The following is a 20,241-nucleotide window of genomic DNA, read 5'->3' on the forward strand; positions in this document are numbered from 1 at the left end:
AATTAAGGACACTTGGTCTTTAACTTAGAGTTACAAGCACAGAAATTAAGGACAGTTAGTCCTGAACTTAGAGTTTCAAGTTCAAAAAATAAGGACATGTAGTCCTGAACTTAGAGTTACAAGTTAAAAAGTTAAGGACAAATAGTCCTAAACTTCAAGTTACAAGCACAAAAATTAAGGACAGGTAGTCTTGAACTTAGAGTTCCAACTTTAAAAAAATAAGGACATGTAGTCCTGAACTTAGAGTTACAAGTTATAAAGTTAAGGACATGTAGTCCTGAACTTAGAGTTACAAGTTAAAAAGTTAAGGACAGGTAGTCCTGAACTTAGAGTTACAAGATAAAAAGTTAAGGACATATAGTCCTGAACTTAGAGTTACAAGTTAAAAAGTTAAGGACAGATAGTCCTAAACTTCAAGTTACAAGCTCACAAATTAAGTACTCTTGGTACTTAAATTAGAGTTACAAGCACAAAAATTAAGGACATGTAGTCATGAACTTAGAGTTACAAGTTAAAAAGTTAAGGACAAATAGTCCTAAACTTCAAGTTACAACCACAGAAATTAAGGGCAGGTAGTCATAAACTTAGAGTTCCAAGTTAAAAAAATAAGGACATGTAGTCCTGAATTTAGAGTTACAAGTTATAAAGTTAAGGACATGTAGTCCTGAACTTAGAGTTACAAGTTAAAAAGTTATGGACAAGTAGTCCTGAACTTAGAGTTACAAGCTAAAAAGTTAAGGACATGTAGTCCTGAACTTAGAGCTACAAGTTAAAAAGTTAAGGACATGTAGTCCTAAACTTCAAGTTACAAGTTAAGAAGTTAAGGACAGGTAGTCCTAAACTTCAAGTTACAAGCTCACAAATTAAGGACACTTGGTCCTTAACTTAGAGTTACAAGCACAGAAATTAAGGACATGTAGTCCTGAACTTAGAGTTACAAGTTAAAAAGTTAAGGACATGTAGTCCTGAACTTAGAGTTACAAGTTAAAAAGTTAAGGACAGGTAGTCCTAAACTTCAAGTTATAAGCTCACAAATTAAGGATACTTGGTCCTTAACTTAGAGTTACAAGCACAGAAATTAAGGACATGTAGTGCTTAACTTAGAGTTCCAAGTTTAAAAAATAAGGACATGTAGTCCTGAACTTAGAGTTATAAGTTAAAAAGTTAAGGACATGTAGTCCTGAACTTAGAGTTACAAGTTCAAAAGTTAAGAATAGGAAGTCCTAAACTGAGAGTTACTACCTCAAAAATTAAGGACATGGTGTCCTTAACTTAGAGTGACAAGCACATAAATTAAGGATATTATCTTAATGTCATTTTGAATCCTTTTTTCTGATAAAGTTATTTTTTGATGTATTCTAGTACATTCTACCTCCATATCCTTTTTGAACTTCTCCGATAATCTCTGAATCAAAAATCATAAAAACAAAAAAGTCTCTTAAGCAAAAATAAGCAAATAAAAAACTAATGGTATTCAAAGACAGAAAACATACGTTAACAATTTCCTTAAGCAAGACTTCATCAAATTGTGTTGAAGGCATTAAACTTTGATCTTGAGACAATGGCACATGCACACTAGTGGGCTCCACATCTATTTCAGAAGAAAGAAATGGTACCATCTCGAGCAATTGATACAACTATTATATAAGGAAAAAAAACTTAAGTATTCAGAATTAAAACACATAAACAAAAAAATAGCTAGTAATCCTGTTAACTTACTTTTTCATTATGGAAGTACTTTTTATATAGGGTGTCATAATGTGGAGATTTCATATCTGAATAACATAGCATCTGGGGGAACCCACATTCTCTGAAGTTCACAAATTATTTTTCCTGAAAAATTGGGAATACTTCCATAATTCAAACACAGAAGGCGAAAGGGAAGCCAAGTATAGTATAATTGTCCTTCTCTTTCTCTTTCTCTTTCTCTTTCTCATTCTCATTCTCATTGTCTGAAGTATTTTGTTTGGGCTTCAAGCAGCTCTTCAATGATTTTAGTAACTTTTCATAATAAAGACAGCCCCAATTGAAAGAAGAGCAGAGTTCATCGTCATCTACGATTTTCATTACCCGCTCAGACACATTTCGATTCTTGCGCTTCCCCATCAACACAGATTCAACAAAATAAATTATTGCCAACTTCACCGCATCATCATGGCTGCCTACAAATGATGCACTGTACCATATGGGTGACTAGTAATAAAATGCCACAAATCGCCTAACTCGATTCTATCCTTTCCAGGGAATTAGACTTTCAAAAGCCTATTCTCTCTTTCATGTAAAACTTTGAAGTCCACTGAAGAAGAACATTTCAACCCAGTAATTATCTGGAACGCTTCACGTGTAAACTTCACTTCATGATTAAAAACCTTGAATGTCATTGAATGCGAGTCATTGCTTATAATTTCTGAAAGCAACACACAATGAATAAGTCTACCACAGAACTTCGCACCTTGTAATCAGAAAAAGTTTCCAAAAATACCATCCCTCAACTTCTTCCATTGCGTGTTCGACAAGAAACTTTTTATTGTTTCCTTATACTGAAAATCTCCTTTCCAATAGCTTATCGAATTACGCCAATCATCAAACTCGAAAACACGATCTCCTTCCATTAGCACACTACAAAGAAGAAAATAAAACGTAAACATTAGGACTATTTTTCTGAAATGTCCTTAATATTTAAACTACAAAACTAAAATTCAGGACCTAAGTAGATGCATCTTTAATAGAAGAACAGTAAACTAAAATTAGCTTACAAATTCTTAGGACTATTTTTCTGAAATATCCTTAATAATTAAACTACAAAACTAAAATCCAGGACCTAAGTAGATGCATCTTTAATAGAAGAACAATAAACTAAAATTAGCTTACAAATTCTTAGGACTATTTTTCTGAAATGTCCTTAATATTTAAACTAAAAAACTAAAATCCAGGACCTAATTAGATGCATCTTTAATAGAAGAACAATTAACTAAAATTAGCTTACAAATTCTTAGGACTATTTTTCTAAAATATTCTTAATATTTAAACTAAAAAACTAAAATCCAGGACCTAATTAGATGCATCTTTAATAGAAGCACAATTAACTAAACTTAGCTTACTAATTCTTAGGACTATTTTTCTGAAATATACTTAATATTTAAACTAAAAAACTAAAATCTAGGACCTAATTAGATGCATCTTTAATAGAAGCACAATTAACTAAAATTAGCTTACAAATTCTTAGGACTATTTTTCTAAAATGTTCTTAATATTTAAACAAAAAAACTAAAATTCAGGACCTAATTAGATGCATCTTTAATAGAAGCACAATTAACTAAAATTAGCTTACAAATTCGTAGGACTATTTTTCTGAAATGTCCTTAATATTTAAACTAAAAAACTAAAATCCAGGACCTAATTAGATGCATCTTTAATAGAAGCACAGTTAACAAAAATTCCTAAACACAGTTAGCTTACAAATTCTTAGGACTATTTTTCTGAAATGTCCTTACATAATTAATATATTGATTGAACCACAAACACATTTCAATACCAAAAGGTTCTCAATAACTTTCTCACAAAAATATGCACCTTATTCCTCAGCGAATCAAGTTATAATCATTATTTTGGACATTTCACACATACTTGATGACAAATACAACATTGATCACGATTAGAGATATACGAAAAGAAAAATGCATAAAAGCAAAATCGAAAACATACCAGTACGCCGGTTCGCTGCAGAGAAGATGACAAAGAAAAAGACATTAAGTTGGACAAAGTATACGCAGAAAATTATTGTGGGCTGGGCAGGAGCGATATTGAGGGAACGCAATTTTGCTTATGAAATTTTGGCTCTTAATTTCAATCGAGAGAAGAGAGTTGCATGCAGGAATGATATTGAGGGAGCAGAATTTTGCCTATGAAATTTTGGCTCTGAACTTAAATGAGAGAAGCGTATAAGGGAAGGGTTTGGGAATAAAAGAAATAGAAGAAAGGATAAAAATATCTTTTCATATTAATTTTAATAGAGTAGTGGCTATTTTTGCTCAATATTAGAATTGGTGGATAAAAAATAAACACCACCTTATTTAGTGGCTACCTCATGCCATTTTTACGCAACCTGCCATGCAACCAAAAGTGGGGAAAGTACACAAATAGCGACGGGATTAGCCGGTACTTATTTTGTCCTAAAAATTTTAACTAAAAATTTTAATTTTAGGATTTTTACCCTAAAAAATTAAATTAAAAAATTAAAATTTAGGATACACTGTCTAATTTTTAAATAACAACCCTTTACAATGATTACCTGCTGTCATTTCTACCCAAAATGTTTCAAGAAAGCTCACATCCAATAATCAGTAAGCCCAGATTTTACCAGGGCCATGGATTAAGCAAACCGAAAGCCCAATTCTTTTCGACGGGTATCTTCCCCATTAGGGCACAATTCACAAATTCCCTGACCGGAAAATCTGCCAGAAAATGAACGGCGATCTCGAAATCTCCGTCGACAAGCTTCCAATCAAGCGTCTAGAGTTTATTGAAGAAAAAGGCGCCGAACGCTTCCCTTCGTATTCTCTCTCTCTCCCTATCTCTCTCTCTAAATACACACACATGTCGATGTTGAATTTGATTTAGCTTTTGCTTAATTGTTTGTTGCAGTGATATAGGATACGATGAGAAAACAGTGAATTTGATAAGGAGAATTGATTTTGCATGGGCGGTGGAGAGAGAAGAGCCAAGCAAGAAGCAGAAGAAGAAAAGCAGCAGTACTAGTTCTACGTCTTCTTCGAAGGAGACAAGTAGCAATCAGCAGCCATGGCAATGGCAGAGTTTGGTGGAGAATTTGCGGTTGGCTCATCAAGAGCTTCAAGTCATTATCGATCTGATTCACACTGTAAGTTTAACAATAGCATTATCGCTCGCCGTACAGGATTTTGTGACATTATTATCTTAATGATTGAGCTTCATTTCCATAATACCGCTTGATAGCATCAGTTGATTTTAGCACCCCAAGGGTGTAACCTAGTGGTCAATGAAGATCAAGGTTCAAATCGTAAAAAAAAAAATCACTAGGTGATTTCTTTCCATTTGTCTGAGCTTACCTGCTAGTGGAATAATCAACTTGCGCGAAATCTAGCCTAGACACTGTCGTTAATTAAAAAAACCAATTAGTTGAGATTAAGGTTCAATTGTAGTTATACTTACATTCGGTGCGGTGTTTGTGTGGAGTGTGGTTTAAGATTCATGTGTTAGTATAGGGATAAATGTGAGATTTAGGGAACTCTTAATTTAAAGAGCCTCTAATATGCTTTAAAAGACGAGTAATTTATTTTTCAATGAATTGAGCTTGAATAAAGCAAATGAATAGTTAGAATTAGTCAATGCCATCTAGTATGGGATTGAGGTGTTAGTTGATTGATTGTTTGTTTGTACATGTTAAGTGTATTGTGCCTAGCTGGTCGTGTGTTGTGCAGTTACCATAAGAGGAGAAACTGTGTGTTGTAGCTTGATGATGTGTTTGAAAGTGGAAGATATTCGTCTTTATCTATACTCATTGTTCGTCCAATGATTGTTTGTCTGTTGCAGTTTTAGGCTGAATAGATGTATAGGGGCAGATGATATAGGGTTTGCATCACGGACAAATGTAATGTAATTTTATTATGAGAGTATAGCATACTCGTTTAAATGCAAATTTGAGGTTAATCATGAAAGTGGGTTGAAACATTTTTTTAGTTATCAATACTAGTAAGGTAGGAATGAAAGTAGCAGAAGATAAAAGTAGTAGAAATGAAGATGTTGAGATGGATGTGTGGGTGTACCAGGAGAGATAAAATTAGGAATGAAGCTATCCGGGACTAGGGGTGGGCGTCGGTCGGTTCGGCTCGGTTTAATCGGTTTTCGGTTTTTCATTTGGTGCACCAATAACCGAACCAATATTAGTTTGGTTTTATCGATTTTCCTTAGTTCGGTTCGGTCGATATTCGGTTTGGTTCGGTCGGTTTGAGGGATTTTTGATTGAGCTTTTTCTACCAAAAAAAGGCCTTTAAATTAAGTTTTTTACAATTAGCTTTTTCTAAAAGTTAATCGGACATTTTCTCCAGTTAACTAGTTAAATACTAATACACCACAAACTCACAAAGATGAAAAAAGAATGAGGCCATACGTTCAACTTTCCTATGAAGCTCCTTGGAGCAACTTCAGTACATTTGTAACTATATATATTATTTCAAATATAAATTATTTTCATTTCGCCAAAATAAAAATTAGAAACTAAATACGTATCATAAAATATGAATAGCAAGGAATACTACAGTAGAAAACAAAAGGCACAACTTAGTCTTTATAGCTGTTATCTTTTGCCTTTCACTTAAATAGGAACCCTCTAAACTGGAACTAATCTTGAATGAGAAAATAGAAAAGGGATTTGGTAAACTGAAATCGTAGTCTAAACTATATGTATATAGATATTAACAAAAGGGCTTGGTTTTGAAAAATGGGTTTTTGGACTTCAGCCTTTAGAGTGTGGGTAAGCAAATTGGGCTAGAGATTAATATGTGAAGAAGAGCCCACCAAAACCTATACACTAAAATTTCGGTTTTTCGGTTTAACCGGAAATTGGGGCACCAAAACCAAAAACCGAACCGATCACCGAACTTTTTTAAAATATAAAGCGCAAACCGACCGAAAAATCGAAAAAACCGAACCGAAAAAATCGAAATTATCGGTTTTCGGTTTTTCCGGTTCGGTCGGTATTATGCCCACCCATATCCGGGACAAAGTGGGACTGGCCTCGTGGAGGACAAGATGCGGGAGTCGAGGTTGAGATGGTTCGGACACGTTAAGAGTTGAAGCATTGATGCTCCCGTTAGGAGGTGTGAGAGGTTGGCCATGGCGGGTTTGAGAAGAGGTCGAGGTAGGTTTAAGAAGTATTGGGGAGAGGTGATTAGGCAGGACATGAAGCTGCTTCAACTCACTCAGGACATGACCCTTGATAGGAGGGTGTGAAGGAAGAGGATTAGGGTAGAAGGTTAGTAAGTAGTTGAAAGTTTCTTATTTGCTCACCAATAGTCTTAGTAGCACGCATGCCCCTTCACATTCTTAGATCTTTTTTGCATCATGTGGTTTTGTTCGCCCCAGGTATTGTATTCCTTGTTATTATTTGGTACCACTTATCCTTGATCTCCCTCTTTTTCTTCTCTCTTCCTTTTCTTGCCCTTCTTCTTTCCGAGCCAAAGGTCTATTGGAAACAACCTCTCTACCTTCATTAGGTAGGGGTAAGGTCTGCGTACAAACTACTGTTGCGGCCAAACGCACACGCAAGTATACGCGGTCGTCAAGTAATAAAGTGACTAAAAGTCGGATGTCGAACCCACGAGGACTTGTGATTAACTATTAACTAAATTAGGCTATCCTAACTATCTAAACAAGAATTAAACCTAGAAGTATTTGATTCTAAACTAATTAAAATAAAGAAAAACAAATAGTGAACTCTGAACAAAAGGATAGCAGATTTTTATGTTATCAATGCGAGAAAAACGATCTAGGGTTATGAGCTATCTAACAATCATATTGTATTCTTCAATTGAATTGACTGATTAATTTATCTGGTTTATTGGTTGACATGGTTAATATTACTCATAAGAATCTGTCGAGTTCTTATTCGCCTATTCAAGCTAACCTAACGCCTATATGTCTATAGAATTAGAACTAACAAAAACGCATTTATAATTCCTGTAAATCAACCAAGCAAAGCAATTAGGTATATGTCTATCCAAACCGCGAATCCATTCCCCGATGCCCAGGTTCAAGGACTTGCTCTACTCAATCCTATATGCAATCTAGAATTCCCACTTTCGAGTTCAACTCTAGATTCGTAGATAGTATTCAATTGGTGATCAAGCAATCAAATAATTAAGTACAAAATTTGAATAAATAAACCAATACGATAAATCAAGAAATCAAAATCAATATTCGAATAACAATAGTCATGAAAGAACCACAACCCTAGAACGTGAAGTTTTAGGCTTTTAGCTCCATATAGACATGGTAGCCAAACAAAAAATCATACAAAGAAACATAAAAAATACTAAGTTTGGTGGAAGAAAAGATGAAACCCGGTCTCCACGGCAGCTCTGTGCTCTCCCTAGGTCAAAAGTCTGTCAAAAGTTACAAAAATAACGTTTTTAGATGTATTTATACCAAGTAGGCTCAGGCCCATACGAAAATACCTTCTCCCGCGCGAAATAGGACTCTGGCTCTCTAAAATTTGAACAGGCGCGCCGCATGGAGAGACGCGCCACGCGGTGTGCTTGTGGGGAACTTCAGAGAGCATGCAATTTGAGGGCACCAGTTTGGAAAAATGTAAAACATGAAAGTTGTAGCCTTTTTAAATAACTTTCCAATGATATATTGTGGAGCCCAAACGGACTTCTGAGGGAAAAGTTATGTGCATTTTACTGGACAATGCTCAGTATGCCTGCTCGATTCTTCGTTTCGTTCTTAAAGTGCACTATCATCCGTTGATCCCCGAACACGATCCCAACTTAATCCTTGGGCTTTTACTCGGACTTCAAAGCTCCAGAATAGCTTGAATTCATTCCATAACATCTACATAGATCGGAATCACTCCTACAAGGCATAAAACACACATTTAGTGCAAAACACTAGCGATTAAAGCTCAAACTCAATTAAAGTGCAGTAAATTAGAGTGTAATAAGCGACTAAAATACGCTATTATAGTCTATCATCAACTACCCTCCCCAGACACCACCTGTTGGGAATATATTGGGTCTGTTGTTGTTGTTGTAATACTAGTAAGGTAGGAATCTAGTTCAGAACATACAATTATTGAGATATATATTAGATAGAAAACTGTACACTACACGCATATATCATTGTGTTTGTACTTGAAAAAGTGGTTAGAGAAAGGAAATTCAAGACATCCTATTAAGTATTAACAAAGGAGTAGTTATTTTATTCAAAAGAGAAGCCACCTCTAAGTTGCTTCAATAGGAAATTTCATGTCTGCGTGATAAAAACCTTCGGGGAAGGTCTAATGTTGGATATACCACATTTCTGGGACTCGTTAGCAAGGATGTTTTGGCTTTTTGAATTAAATCAGCAAGGCAGCGCTTGAGCTATTTCCTTCCTGTTTTGCATGACCACTATTATTTCCAGAACAAGTATTAGGAAACCATAAATTCTGGTCATTAATCTCTAGACCCTCATGTAAATTATTGGAAAAGTTGTGTTCTGAATTTCCAGAAAGAGAGTGAGGCTTTGGCGAAGTGCTGCTAACTTATCTGTTAAGAGTTTTGCTTCAGAATGAGTTAGCTCAGTTTGTAGAGCATATGCTTAACTATATTTCTGAAATGTGGTGATGCCTCATTCAATAAGGATTGCCATGTGGATTTAAGCTCCAGAAATCCAATTGAGATATGCAATGCAGAAATATCTAGCTGAAGCAGTCACTTGTATTGAAGGGAGATATTGCTAATGTGGGTTCCCTAGGATATTGTAACTTTTCCTATAAAACGAGCTACTTGAGGGAGTCAATGATGTATTATTTTCTTCTCTTCCATTTATTTCTTTGTTTTGCTTCGTCTGATGATATTCATAAAGTTGTGCATCACCTCAGTGCCTCTCTTTGTTCATAAGACGTACTTATCAAAAGAAATCACCTCCTCAGTGTCCTTTTAAGCCTCATTGTCAATTAACCTACTTGGGTAACTGGTTCTAGATAGTGCACGTGCCTCGGAGTATAAGTCTTGAGAAGGTTTCCATTTCTTTATGGTCCAGTGAGGTTATGTTTGCATAAATTTGCTTATAGTCAACTTATTGAATGTGTTACTGAACTAGCAATTGTCATTTGGGCTCTTTTGTGATCCTTTCACATAAATAGTATTTAAGTGTATTATTATGTTGTGACGAAGCACTGACCAAATCACAGGTTTTAACTCTGTTCTTAAAAAAATTAAATTGGGTATTATATAAGAAAAAGAAGCAGAACAAGCCATGACTAACTTTTGATTTATCCAAGTTCCGTGAATTTGATTTCCTGGTTACTCTGCCCCATTGATTTTATTAGTAATTATGTGATACAGTTTCATAGATAATATTTGTAGAAGAAACAGGGATAGGATGGCATCTCAATTTACACTTCATTGTCAGAATGATAGAGACAACTAAGTATTAGAGAATTCGACTTAAGCTTTTGGCTTAGTTTTAAGGTGGCATGAGATTGTTCAGTCCATTTGCCTCCTTCAGTCCCTTCCTGCCCACCTTTTCTAGGCAGAATAAGCTGAATAGATTAGTGCAAAGGGAAAGTGTGGAGTATTTATTGCATTACTGACTCTGATGTTCTGCATACAGGTGGAGGCAAACGATGCAGTGACAGTGGCTGGCATGACCAGGCCAAAGCAATTGCCTAACGAGCATCTGTCGGACCTTGCTGTCTCCATGGCTACCAAGCTGCAATGCTTCCGTGTATTTTTCTTTGTCCCTTCTACAGGGTGTTTTGGTTGATCTATAGTTCTAGGATTGAGTTAAACAAATAATCCACTGAATTATTTTTTAATCTTATGGTTGGTAGACAGCATTCGTGGTTTTTTTCTTATTTGAATTATGCACTTCAGCATTAAAGCTGTATGCGTATCATAATTTTGTTTTTCTTTTGCAGCATTTGGGGAAATATTTTAAGCAGTCTGCCAAAGCATTGGAACAACAAGTTGCTAGAGAAGCAAGATTCTATGGTGCTCTTATCAGGTTTGTTCTTTTTGGCTACTAATGGTATTAGTACATTGGGGAACAGACCTAGTCAATCATTTGGACTACCGTGTCTTTATGCCTTTCCTCAAAATTTTGTCTTTGTATTTCCTGATGAGCGGATAGATTGCAGCAAAATTGGAAGGTTAAATGGCATCGGATGGTTGCTGCTGCTTCTGGAAATGAAGGGTTTTACATTGATTTATTTGACAATTCATTATATGATCCGGCAGTTGCATTTCGCCCATCTTCTGCATCTGTGGTGCGTGTTGAGCATGATCCAGCTGGGATGCTGGCTGTGAATTTGCCGTCAAATTCCTGCCGCACTCTTCAATTTGAGTTTCTCGGTGCAAGCGCACCTAGTGGCATCATAAAAGAAAGCAGAACAAAACCAAATGGCTCTTTTGAGGTTTCTTCTGGAGAAACTAAGAGAGAAAAAAGTGATGATGAGCATGTGAGAGAAACTCACTCAACCCTCCGTGAAGTTCATCGAGCAATATTTGATGAGCAGGTATACTTCTAGGTTCCCTCCTTTTGCTTTCTCGTACTCTTTTAGTTTTCTTTTTCATTTTTTTGTGACCTAATTCGATGTCTGATTATTTTAATGGCCCTCATTGCAGGTGTTTGATTTGGTTAATCGTGAAGCATTTAATCCAGCTTTGGGTGTTGACGTGACAGGAATACAAGAAAACTTGTTACGTTTAAGCATAGGTCAAGGAGCTTCTCTGTCAATTTCACTTGTGCCATCTACTGAAGATGATCAGACTGCTGATGCTGTGGGTGATGAACATTCTGAAACTGCTATTGTGCCTCTTGAATCAGTTGATGCTTCAAAGCTTGATGAAGGGAAACTTAACTTTAAGAAGTTGGGGTTTCCCAATCGAATTAGTTTTGAAATTTATTTGCAACAAATTTTTCATGAACATGTGTTTATAAAAGCCAAAAAGAGATTATCATCTTTGGGTAAAACTCAAACGTCTGCTCCGCCCACGAAAGATGGCCCTAATCTTTTGGGACATTTCTGCGTCTCTCTAGCTCATAGGATCTTCTCAAACAAAGTCCTTGCAGAGCTTGAAAGTCTGGTATGATCTTACCTCTTTGGGCTTATAAGCTGCCAGGCAATGTAATCATTATGTATCTCAAGAATTTCTTGCTCTATCTGTAGGTTAGCAGGATACCATATGTCCAGTTGATATCGCATCCCAGTTGGCATTCTCGAAGATCATCATGGACGCTTTCCATGATAGTACCTGATTCGATTCTCCATGCAGGAAGCCTGTCTCACTCATCTGACTATGTAAAGAATGTGAAATCTCACTTTCGTACAAAAGTCATGGTACGTGACGATTGCATCAGTCTGGAAGGGGAAGGTGCTCCTAATCTTGTTGGCCTCTTCAAAGGAAAGCCTGATAGTACTTGCCCCATGAACAGATATGACTGTGACTTGTCAGATCTTCCAATGATACTGTTGCAGCAGGTCTGTGTCCTCCTCTTACTATTGTGTTTTAATATCTGAAAGTGTAACATACTATGAAAAAGAGTTCATTTTCTGGCCTGATAAACTTCTGTTCTTCCTAGAACTTGCTCCTCTTACTTTTCCTGTGATTCTGTTGAACCACCCAAGTTTTCTGAATCTTTTTCTGTTGTATTTCTTGGGAAGATTTATGAGACACGAGGATCAACGAGAGGGTGATAGCAAAAAAGGTTCTCAAATTGTTTGTCTCCCTGCCTAGGATAATTTGCTATGTAGTGGTTGATGGCCAAACTTATGGTGGATTGCTATGGTCATAAGGGAGAGGGGGAATATTGTTTTTTTTTAACCATAAAAACACCACAATTACCCCCCCTCCCCCCCCCTCTCCGTCCTTGAGCTTTGGTCAACTGGTAACCGTAGCTCATGATGTGTGGGTTAGGCGCACATCACGAGTTTGAACTCTATTTCTGACAAAAATCTGGTATTTAATGGTATTTAATTGGAGAAGGATAGAGGGGTGCCCATTATCCATCAAGTTCGGAACCGTGCCCTAGTTGGCGCTCGGAGATCTCTTGGTTATGACAAAATGAAAACTAAAAAGACCAACATTGTACCCTTCCTTTTCTATTAACAAATCGATATACGATCTACATTAGAAGGCAATGCCTAAAAACGCAGTCATCAACATGTCCTTAATTCAAGCTATTAATTTCTGCTACAGGTTGCCAGCCAGGTGATACGGTGGCTTCACGAGGAAGCCCTTATGGTTGGTATCAAAGCAAACCGGGACTTTTTATCCTTGTCATTTGAGCTAGAGCAAGGCGAAACACTTTGTCTGGTGGCACATGTGGACCCTGAAGATCTTCAAGGATGTATTTCATGGTGGTTGGTAATGAACGACGGATTCTGTGAAGAAAGCAAACTTAATATGGACATCAACAATGGTGAATCAGAAACAAGGAAATTTCTAGGTTACTTATCTTTGGAAGTGTTATACTCGACCTTAATGGATATGGTTAGCCTAAGTAGTACTGCAGGCCATTGAGTTGTCTGAAACATTTTGTACTTGTAATTGACTAGCAGATTTTCAAATTCCCGCGTCCAAAAACTGTCTCCTTTTATATAGTGTTTTTGCAACTAGAGCTCTACTGTTTAGCGAAAAGAATAAACTGTTCAAATTGTGTAGCTGACAATATCATTCATCCAATAGCTCATAGCTAAATCATTGTGCATTCAATTTTGCCTAGTAAATTGTTTGTTGGGTTGTTTCCATCGGTTGGAGAAACTTTGGGTACTTTAGTATATAATATAGTGTTTTCTTGTTCTCCTTTGTGTAAATACATTGTTTTCTCCTGCCTACAATTCTTGCAAAAACCACTTAATGCATGCATCATTTTGCAGCTAAAAACAATTTTTAGTCTGATTTGGTGAGAAGGAAATTTTCAAGTTTCTATTTTCAAGTCAAGTTTTGGCAGTTTTCAGTCATCAAAACATACAGAGAGAAGCTTAATCAAGAAACCTTCCCTTTTGTGGCTGTAAAGAGTGGAGTTTGCATTTTAATTGGGTCTCTTTCATTTGTCTATATCCAATTTATCGTCATTCATCAATACTTATTAGAGATAAACCAAACACTTCATCACAATAAATAAGATAACAATTTCTGACAAGACTTCTAAACCACTAAGAAGAGAAGCTTCATCAACATGAACTCCACTCAAATCTATCTTAAAACCAATATTTAGTATAGCCATTTGCAGTTGTTACTATTATTATATTATCTTTTTTTTTTTTCTTTTCAACCTGTTATTATATTATTAAAGGAGATTTTTGGAGCAACGGTAAAATTATCTCCGTGTAACCTATAGGTCATAGATTCGAGTCGTGGAAGTAGCATTAGGGGTACGCTATCTACATTACACCCCTTGGGATGCGATACTTCCCCGGATCTTGCATGAATGAGGAATATTTTGTGTATCGAGTTGTTTTTTTTTCTTTTTATTATTTTATTATATTATATTATATTATCCAAAGAGGTAATGCCATATATGGAGAAAAGCTGACTTCCAAGTTTCATTCTAGAAAGTTACATAGCCAGTTAGACTTTAAGCAAACTCTATATTTATACCAAACTAGAATACAAGAAATATATTTCTCATATATATATATATATATATATATATATATATCATTTAGTTATAGTTCAGTAATACGTATTCTCACTTTAATTTTTTTCAAATAATTATTTACCATATGTAGGTCCTCAAAAAGTCCATATATTTAAGCTTTGTTTAGCAATAATATTTTAAATTAGATAAGGGATGTGGTTTTCTGGACTCAAAGTGGACATTTTTAAAAAATAAACTTTTATAAAGGAGTGGAGTTGTGGGCAAGCAAAGCATGCTTACTTTGAACATTACTCTTGCCATGGCACAAAAGGCAATATGGTCCTACTATTTTAAAATTTTAATTCTTGTCTCCACCAAAATATATTACTATATCTCAAAACATCTCTGATGTAGTGTCATAAAACCACTTTATTTTATTTATACCATAAAGTTAGTTTCCGTTAGGAGCAGTCACATATTATATTGAATTTTAAGCTAATCCCAAGGTGTTAATTTTTATTAAACTTTTCTTTTGTATAATGGAGTTATCTCTATTAAGATGCATAAATAGGCATAATACTTATAAAGTTTTATATGTCTCACAATGAGACTCCCTTTTTACTAGTGAGATTAATCATCAACATTTTCAACGACGGATAATTGATATTGTGAGCAAACAATATTACGAATAAATTTTTTATCGAAATAAAACTACCATACACGAGATTAATTTGCTAGTTTTAACTTCATTTTTCTTTTGTCATGATGGAAACAATTCATCTCTAGATATTACAACTCAAATTATAATGTCACGAGTTCAAATTTAATAATAAAAAAGTGACTACAATCCAATTAGACCTTTCTTAATTTCTTGCTAACTATGTAAAGATAATCTCTACCCCTTTTACCATATGTTGATAGATAAGATTATTTTGTAAAATAAAAGAAGAGAAAAGCCTATCGTAATAAATAACAATTTAACGGGCCTATATGGTATATTTAAAACTTATAGATTTTGTCGAGAGCGGTTAAAAATTATATATTTCTCATATTAAGGACAATTTGTTGCCCGTCACGAAACATAATGCGAAAAAACAAAACAAAGAAAAAACTTAGATATGGAAAAGTAACTTCTACTAATATTTACTGCCAATAAACTTAAACTAAACATCTTAAATTTTCCAAAAGTGAATCAAATAAAGGAAGTATATATTTAAAAAGGTTTCAATCAAAAACATTCTACCTAAGGTACAAGAAACGAATCTGGCATTACCCCAACTGTCAATCTCTTCACTACTCTCAACTTACATGCGCAGATCTCTTTCTCTCTCTATACAAAACAAAAAAGCCCAACCGAAGTCTCTTAAAAACCATTTATTGTCTTCTTTTCTTGTCATTAGTAACAGCACTTGTTGTGCTTATATGCATTAATTGTTCATTGATTACTCTAATGTGAAAAAACCTTTGGGTTTTTACGTTTTGGGTATTCGATAATTGACCTAAAGAGTTCTCTTTTTTCTGGTACTGATGGGGTTTCTTGATTTATAGTAATAATCTTGCTATTTCATGAATTGGGTTGTCAAAAAGTTTTGATCTTTGATTTGGGTTTGTGAGAATTTTGTATTCTTGATATGGGTTTTAGAGATTAGACCATTTAGTTAAGTCTTGTGTGAATCTTGATTCAAGTGGGGGCATGTAGGGTTCAGTTGAATGAGCTGCAATTTGGTAACTGGTGGGAGATACAGTTACTTTTTATTGTTATATAGTTGGCATTTTTTGATTCTTTACAAGTGAATTGGGGTTGGATTTTTGTTAGGTATTATAGAGAATTTAGAGATTTTTTTTGCTGGGAGCTGGTTTGTTTGATTGCTTTTTTCAGCTAAATTGACTTATGAGATAACTTGAAGGAGTTACAAAAAAGGGAAATTTGTTGATTTTTTTTGGTATAGAACAATTTTGTGTTAATATGTCTGGTGGAACACCAGTTGGTGGTGGTGGATATGTGAGGCAGAGGCTAAGTCAAGGGTATGGTTCGAGTGGCGATGATCTTGAGGATGATGCTTGTTCTAGGTTCGTTTCGCAATCACAGACAATTCCAGTTCCCAGGACAAGGACATGGACTGAGATCTTAGAGAATTTTCTTTGGATTGCTTCTGCATTATTCATTGTATACTATGGTGATTGGCATCATAATTTGATTTTCCTTTTGTGGCATGATGGTCGAATTAGGAGGTAAGCCTACAAGTTCAATTTCTCCTTTGACTTAGATTACTTTAGAGTCCTATTTGCTATTCCATATATAGTCAATCCTCTTAATAACAGACTCGTTAGTTCTGGACATTTTTTGGCTGCTATAGCGAAGTGCTATTATAGAGAACATGTATTATAACATAACATGAGAATTGGTTCCAAAGAAAACTTGATCGTTATAGTGAAGTGTTGTTATAAAAGATGACTGTTATAGAGAAGTTTGACGGTGTAGCATAAATGTTTTGCTCTCCTAAAAGGGAAAGAGGGCAAAAAGAGAATGATAGGTTAATTTTGAAGAGAAAAAAAACATCTAATCTCAATTCCAAACAAGCATTAGTAAAAATGGTGTAGTTTAATTGCTGTCTACATAGTATATACTACTGCCTCAATTGTTCGCATATTGCTCATCTTTGATGTTTTAGCTAACTCACATGATGTGAATAGATGTAGCTAATGTTTTGGCTACTGTGCTTCTTGAATTGGATTGGTTGTTTTTACACTTGCATATGTAAACCATGTCAAATATTGTTTCGAATTATTAGTTGAAAGATTTCCAAACAACCTTTTTCTTTGGTTGGAACGATATGCTTGTTTATAATGCTTTTATCCTGTAGCATAGCGAAAATGATTAGCAAATTCAAGTGCTTTAAGTAACTTACTTTTATGTTAGAGACACTCCAATTATTAGATGTCAGAAATGTCTAGGTACACTTTTAATTTTTAGTCATCTTTTCATTTGTTTTGCATCTTCTTTTCTCTTGATAATGGGTCCTTTGGATTGGCTCCATTAGACTATTTTACCGAGTTGAAAATGCACCTGTCTTAAGTACCAATTTTCTCCTTGCGTTGAATAATGACATTTAGGTGGTGACCTTCGAAACCTCTTCTTTTGCTTCATTACATTCAGAGATGGAGAAACACTGCATTAGGTGTGTCGTTATTAGCAAGAGTATGCATGCAACGGTAAGATAATTTGAAATATACCATGGTAATGAATATATAAGCTCTCTTCCTCCAACTTCTATTTCACTCTAGTCTCTAGATCGAAGAAATAATATAGCATGTGTGTTGGAATACAAGGAAAAATATAGCATATTTGTTGTTTGGAAACTTTTTGGATTCATATATAGAGCTCACCAAATGCCTAATTAGTTTCTTCAACCGCTAATGCTATTGGACCATGTAATTTTCGCTTCCATTTAAGGATCATTTTTGGACTAATGGATACCAAAATATACAGATATCCACGCTGTTCTTTCATGTAAGCATCCTTTTATAACTTGACAAACTGCAGCTGTTTGCCTGTTAGAAAGATGCATGAGATATCTATGAATTACTAAAGCTGCTTGACTTTTTCACCGATAATGCTTTGAGGAAACTTGCACATTTTGGCCATAAATTGGGAGCTTTATTCATCGATTCTTCACATTTTTGTTGCAGAATACCACTATACATTGGGATGTTTGGTGTTGGTTTGAATGTTATGTTTTTCTTATATACAAGTATGTTGGCTTTGGGTGTCCGGAAGTCATATGAGAAGTGGGAGATTTCCAGTACAGCTGCCCTTCCCTTCATCACTGTGCTTGGGCTCCTATCTTTCCTATTGTAAGAGATATAATGAATTATTTGTGCATCCAAATAGTAATACACAGATATAGTTTCAAACTTCTAGATCAAATGAGATTTACGAGTTGTTTGTTTTAGGTTCTGTTATGCTCTGTGGCCTATTTGGAGCTTGTTGACCCTTCCTCTTGTGGTATGACCTGAACTTAACTAAACGTTATTTATTTCCTTTGATTATTATTGTCCCTTTATTTTATGTTTAACCAGTATACAGTTGACCAACTTCAAATAACTAATAGTTTTCAATGAATCATGTAAGAGAATCAAATAATGATTGCCTACCAAAGGCAGAAACTAAAAATGTTTATTCAACATATCTTTCAAGCAATGTTATTAAAAGCCATTGCTTCGTTACTTAAGGCGACGAAGCGTTGCAAAGCGAGAGATTATGGCTTCATAGGTGAAGCCATGTACTTTAGAGAAGTTTGTGCTTCAAATAATGGTTCACATTCAACAAGAATCAGATACTTCTTTGGATTTCGGTTTTAAGGAGTTGGATTAATCTTGGCATTATTGTATATTAGATGCTAAAATTAGTTATTTTAATTGCAATTCAACTTTTATTGTACTAAATTTAACGTTGTTTGATATTTTTTAATTCCGTAAATTGCGCGCTTCACTTCTCGCTTTAAGGCCCCTGGACCTTGTTGCATTTTTGCACTTTTCACTTTTAAAATCATTGCATTTTAGAGTATTACCTCTTCCTTTCCGTTTCTTGTCTGTCTTAGCAGTTTCTCACATCTGATTGAACATTATTGCCTTGACTTCTATGTTTTGCAGTTCACTCTATTCATGGCTTGCATGGTTATACTTCCATATTTGGTTCTGGGGACATTCAAGCCGCAAACGGATTTGCTTCGTACAGATTAGATACGTTGGGTTAACAAGGACAGAATTTTACATCTCACTGACTTAGCTGAAGGTGCATATAGCGGAAGGTGTATACGGTAATGAACCATTCAGATCCATTGCAGTAGTTCAAAGTTTCTTTTTGAACGATTAGTTTTGAATGAAGTAAATATTTGTAAGTTTTGATAGTGTTTCAAAAGTGCATTGGATTCTATAATATTTTGCAACATACATGCTGAACAAAGAGTAAATTGTTTCCCTCATGAACTATGTCATGACTCTCACTTTTTGGTGATAACAAATGGTGTCCTAGCTGGTTTGCACACACAACTATTCCATCGGACATGCTACCTCCCACCAAGCACAAGTACCAGTAACTCTATCCACCAATACTTAGGCAGATGGGAAAAATCACTTATCTCTGTCGAGATTTGAACCTCGATTTTCCAAGTTTGAATTCGCTTTATTTACTGTTAGGCCACATCCCTGGTGCCCTCGTCATGACTATTCACTTGGATACTTGGAAAGGAGTACACCCATAATATCAAGCTACTATTTCTGTGAAACCAAATCCTAATATTAGCATTTGCTCTTATTCTAATGAAGTTTGTTAAGTTGGCTAGAATCGATCCTAAAAGGAGCTCCACCACTTAAATCTTTGTGAATTTTCAGAAGTGCTTGACTTGCAATAAAGATAGAAGCAATCTCTGGTACCTTGAGCTCAATGATTTCTTTTGAATGGTAGTATCATAATAATGGCACAATGGGGTTATATATATTGAATGTTCAAACTGGTTAATAGAAATTTTGAACTAATGCATTATGCCTTTAAATTTTGGATTGAATGCTCTCATTCATATATCAATATAACGCAATCAGAGTTTATCAAAAAAATTCCACAAAATCAACATATATTAATACAAATGAAAAAGTAAATATAGTCATAAATTCGTGTTGCATGACCCCCGAAACACTAAAAATTGAACACGAAAGTCATGGCGAAGCAAGAGTTTTTGTCACTAGGCCGTTTCTTATGGACTTACGAAATTTCAGACCAATCAGAGTTCGTCAAAAAAATCTACATAATCAACATGTACTAATACACACGAAAAAGTGGATATAACTATAAATTCGTGTTGCATGACCCCGAAATGCCAGAAATTGAACTCGAAAGTCATGAGGAAACAATGC

General features: G+C 35.1%; 2 protein-coding genes across 2 annotated transcripts; both read left to right on the plus strand.

The window, feature by feature from the left end:
• The first annotated feature begins 4,342 nt into the window (after positions 1–4,342).
• Positions 4,343–13,460, plus strand: LOC104096914 (mediator of RNA polymerase II transcription subunit 17). Its single transcript, XM_009603370.4, has 8 exons — positions 4,343–4,553; positions 4,645–4,879; positions 10,357–10,470; positions 10,664–10,749; positions 10,876–11,260; positions 11,370–11,831; positions 11,915–12,226; positions 12,945–13,460. Exons 1-8 carry the CDS (start codon positions 4,465–4,467, stop codon positions 13,266–13,268), a joined length of 2,007 nt encoding a protein of 668 aa, XP_009601665.1. The 5' UTR covers positions 4,343–4,464; the 3' UTR covers positions 13,269–13,460.
• A 2,103-nt stretch (positions 13,461–15,563) lies between these two features.
• Positions 15,564–19,313, plus strand: LOC104096915 (uncharacterized). Its single transcript, XM_009603371.4, has 4 exons — positions 15,564–16,560; positions 18,019–18,183; positions 18,283–18,334; positions 18,982–19,313. The coding sequence occupies exons 1-4, from the start codon at positions 16,295–16,297 to the stop codon at positions 19,069–19,071; spliced, it is 573 nt and encodes a 190-aa protein (XP_009601666.1). The 5' UTR covers positions 15,564–16,294; the 3' UTR covers positions 19,072–19,313.
• The last annotated feature ends 928 nt before the right edge of the window (positions 19,314–20,241 follow it).

This window comes from Nicotiana tomentosiformis, chromosome 6 (genome assembly GCF_000390325.3).
Source record: "Nicotiana tomentosiformis chromosome 6, ASM39032v3, whole genome shotgun sequence".
Taxonomy (NCBI): Eukaryota; Viridiplantae; Streptophyta; class Magnoliopsida; order Solanales; family Solanaceae; genus Nicotiana; species Nicotiana tomentosiformis.

What these genes read in the sequence shown, in the direction of transcription:
- LOC104096914 (XM_009603370.4), top strand. Translation starts at nt 4,465, where the DNA reads ATGAACGGCGATCTCGAAATCTCCGTCGACAAGCTTCCAATCAAGCGT. An exon ending in CCAAGCTGCAATGCTTCCGT is followed by an intron (nt 10,471 to 10,663) that starts GTATTTTTCTTT and finishes TTTCTTTTGCAG; the next exon opens with CATTTGGGGAAATATTTTAA. An exon ending in CAATGATACTGTTGCAGCAG is followed by an intron (nt 12,227 to 12,944) that starts GTCTGTGTCCTC and finishes TTTCTGCTACAG; the next exon opens with GTTGCCAGCCAGGTGATACG.
- LOC104096915 (XM_009603371.4), top strand. Translation starts at nt 16,295, where the DNA reads ATGTCTGGTGGAACACCAGTTGGTGGTGGTGGATATGTGAGGCAGAGG. An exon ending in CATGATGGTCGAATTAGGAG is followed by an intron (nt 16,561 to 18,018) that starts GTAAGCCTACAA and finishes TTTTTGTTGCAG; the next exon opens with AATACCACTATACATTGGGA. An exon ending in GGGCTCCTATCTTTCCTATT is followed by an intron (nt 18,184 to 18,282) that starts GTAAGAGATATA and finishes TGTTTGTTTTAG; the next exon opens with GTTCTGTTATGCTCTGTGGC.